Source organism: Urtica dioica, chromosome 12 (assembly GCF_054948205.1).
Source record: "Urtica dioica subsp. dioica isolate 48M chromosome 12, U.dioica_male_clone48M_v1_H2, whole genome shotgun sequence".
NCBI classification, from domain to species: Eukaryota; Viridiplantae; Streptophyta; class Magnoliopsida; order Rosales; family Urticaceae; genus Urtica; species Urtica dioica.
In genome coordinates this window covers 7,566,612-7,568,492 of record NC_142767.1, presented here as the reverse complement: position 1 = coordinate 7,568,492, position 1,881 = coordinate 7,566,612, and the positions used below count along the sequence as shown (strand labels likewise).

General features: G+C 36.2%; 1 protein-coding gene across 1 annotated transcript; it reads right to left on the bottom strand.

The window, feature by feature from the left end:
- Positions 1-977: 977 nt before the first annotated feature.
- Positions 978-1,624, bottom strand: LOC149378868 (uncharacterized). Its single transcript, XM_089603894.1, has 2 exons — positions 1,176-1,624; positions 978-1,047 (listed from the first exon to the last, which is right to left on the bottom strand). The coding sequence occupies exons 1-2, from the start codon at positions 1,622-1,624 to the stop codon at positions 978-980; spliced, it is 519 nt and encodes a 172-aa protein (XP_089460020.1).
- Between the last annotated feature and the right edge of the window lie 257 nt (positions 1,625-1,881).

Below are 1,881 nucleotides of genomic sequence, written 5' to 3'. Positions count from 1 at the left end.
TTATGGCTAACTAGTATTTTTAAAACATTAAAATTATGTTTTAATAAATATTTAGCTAATAAGTAAAAGTTAGACGCTCCCGACATTAACTAATCAAAAGAGAGTAAAATACCCTTTAACCGATTTAATTATAAAAAAAATAATTTATTGCATGAAAAGTATTTTTTTAGAAAAGTAAGTTAATATTCCTTACCGATTTGACATTATTCCCTAATTTTTTTGCCTTTTCTTTCTCCTGCACTCTTTATTTTCTTGACTCATAACCACATATATGCTTATGATTATAAATAACAGTTAATGTTAATCAGTTTTTGTTTATTTATAATGATTAATAGTAGTTTATAACAATCACTTATATATAGTAAGTAGTTTTGTGTTATGCTTATTTATAATGATTATAACAATTTCATTAAATCTAAGCAACTTTTTGAAGAAATCTTAAAAACACTCAAATTTGGACGCTGGAGAAAAGATTTGAGATTTATTTACATCAACATGAGAATGATGAACACCGATCTTCAATTATTTGTCTTTCCCACTAAAATACGACACCTTGACAAAAACATAAAGTTGTGAAGATATTGTTCAAAGCTTAGTTTAAACTAAGGTGTGATTTTCATACTTGGCAAAAGGAATATAAGTTAACGTATTATTACCAACTCCAGTGAATTTATTCTTAATCTCTAGTCGGAATCTCTCTCTCTCTCTCTCTCTCTCTCTCTCTCTCTCTCTCTATATATATATATATATATATATATATATATATATATATATTCTTATCGTTTACATAATCTCAATTATTTAGGGATTTAGACTCTAAAATTAAAAAAAAAGGTCAATATTAATTAGGATTTTTTATTCCAAAAATCAATTAAATTAACTATTTTTTTTTTTTTTTTGAAAAATCGTGGGCAGCACCACGAGAAAATATATTAGATAACCCTCACTTAAGTGGCGGAGGAATACCGTGGTTACATTTAAGAGCTAATACCACGCAAGTCGTTCACGGCCTCTTGACACACAGAAGGAGGAGCCGATCCCAACCACCTGGCGCCCGACACAAAATTGAGAGCATAACTAGCAAGAGCATGAGCTACCTTATTACATCCTCGAGGGTGAAAAGAAAAAGTAACCCTATCAAAACTAGGAATAAGAAGAAGAATATCTTTAATCACCGTTCCCAGTTCCGCCTCGAGACCGATTTCCTGATAGCCGATATCACCTCGAGACAATCCGATTGGATAATAATGTGAAACCATCTCATATCCAACGCAAAAATCATACCTTGAAGAACCGCCGACGCTTCCGATAATTGGGGAGAGAGACCAAGATGGAGAACCTTCATTTCTGAACCAAGAATTACCCCGTTATCATCTCGCGCCACCATTCCGAGACCTATCTGTCTTTCCTCCACACGGAGAGCAGCATCCACCGAAACCGCCACTACACCGACTGGAGGAGGCTCCCATACTCTCGGCTTAGGATGTGAACACTCGTTCTTAGTTCCAATACACGCCTCCCGGTAATCACGAATAAATCCGCCGGGCCACTCAAGAAGACTTTCTGGGGGGCCGATCTTCTTTCCGGAGCAAACATTGTTCCTGTGATTCCAAATTTCCCACATAATAATAAGAAAGAATTCAAAATCACATACCTTAAGATCCGTCGAGACCGATAAAAGTGATCCAATGGTATCGCCGGCCCGGAGCTTTCAGATAATGTCCTTGAATCCTCCAACCTTCCAAATCTTCTTAGACCACCTACAATCCCACATCGCGTGAAATATAGTCTCCTCCTCAGAATCGCAGACCGGACAGCGAGCGTCATTGATGATTCGGCGTTTGTGAAGCAAGGTACGAGTCGGAATCCTCCCTTGACAGA

Bases quoted from the DNA above. Each gene is read 5' to 3' on its own strand.
- LOC149378868 (XM_089603894.1), bottom strand. From the start codon at position 1,624: ATGTGGGAAATTTGGAATCACAGGAACAATGTTTGCTCCGGAAAGAAG. The intron at 1,048-1,175 runs GTGATTAAAGAT...GTCGGGCGCCAG, and splicing joins TCGAGGCGGAACTGGGAACG to GTGGTTGGGATCGGCTCCTC.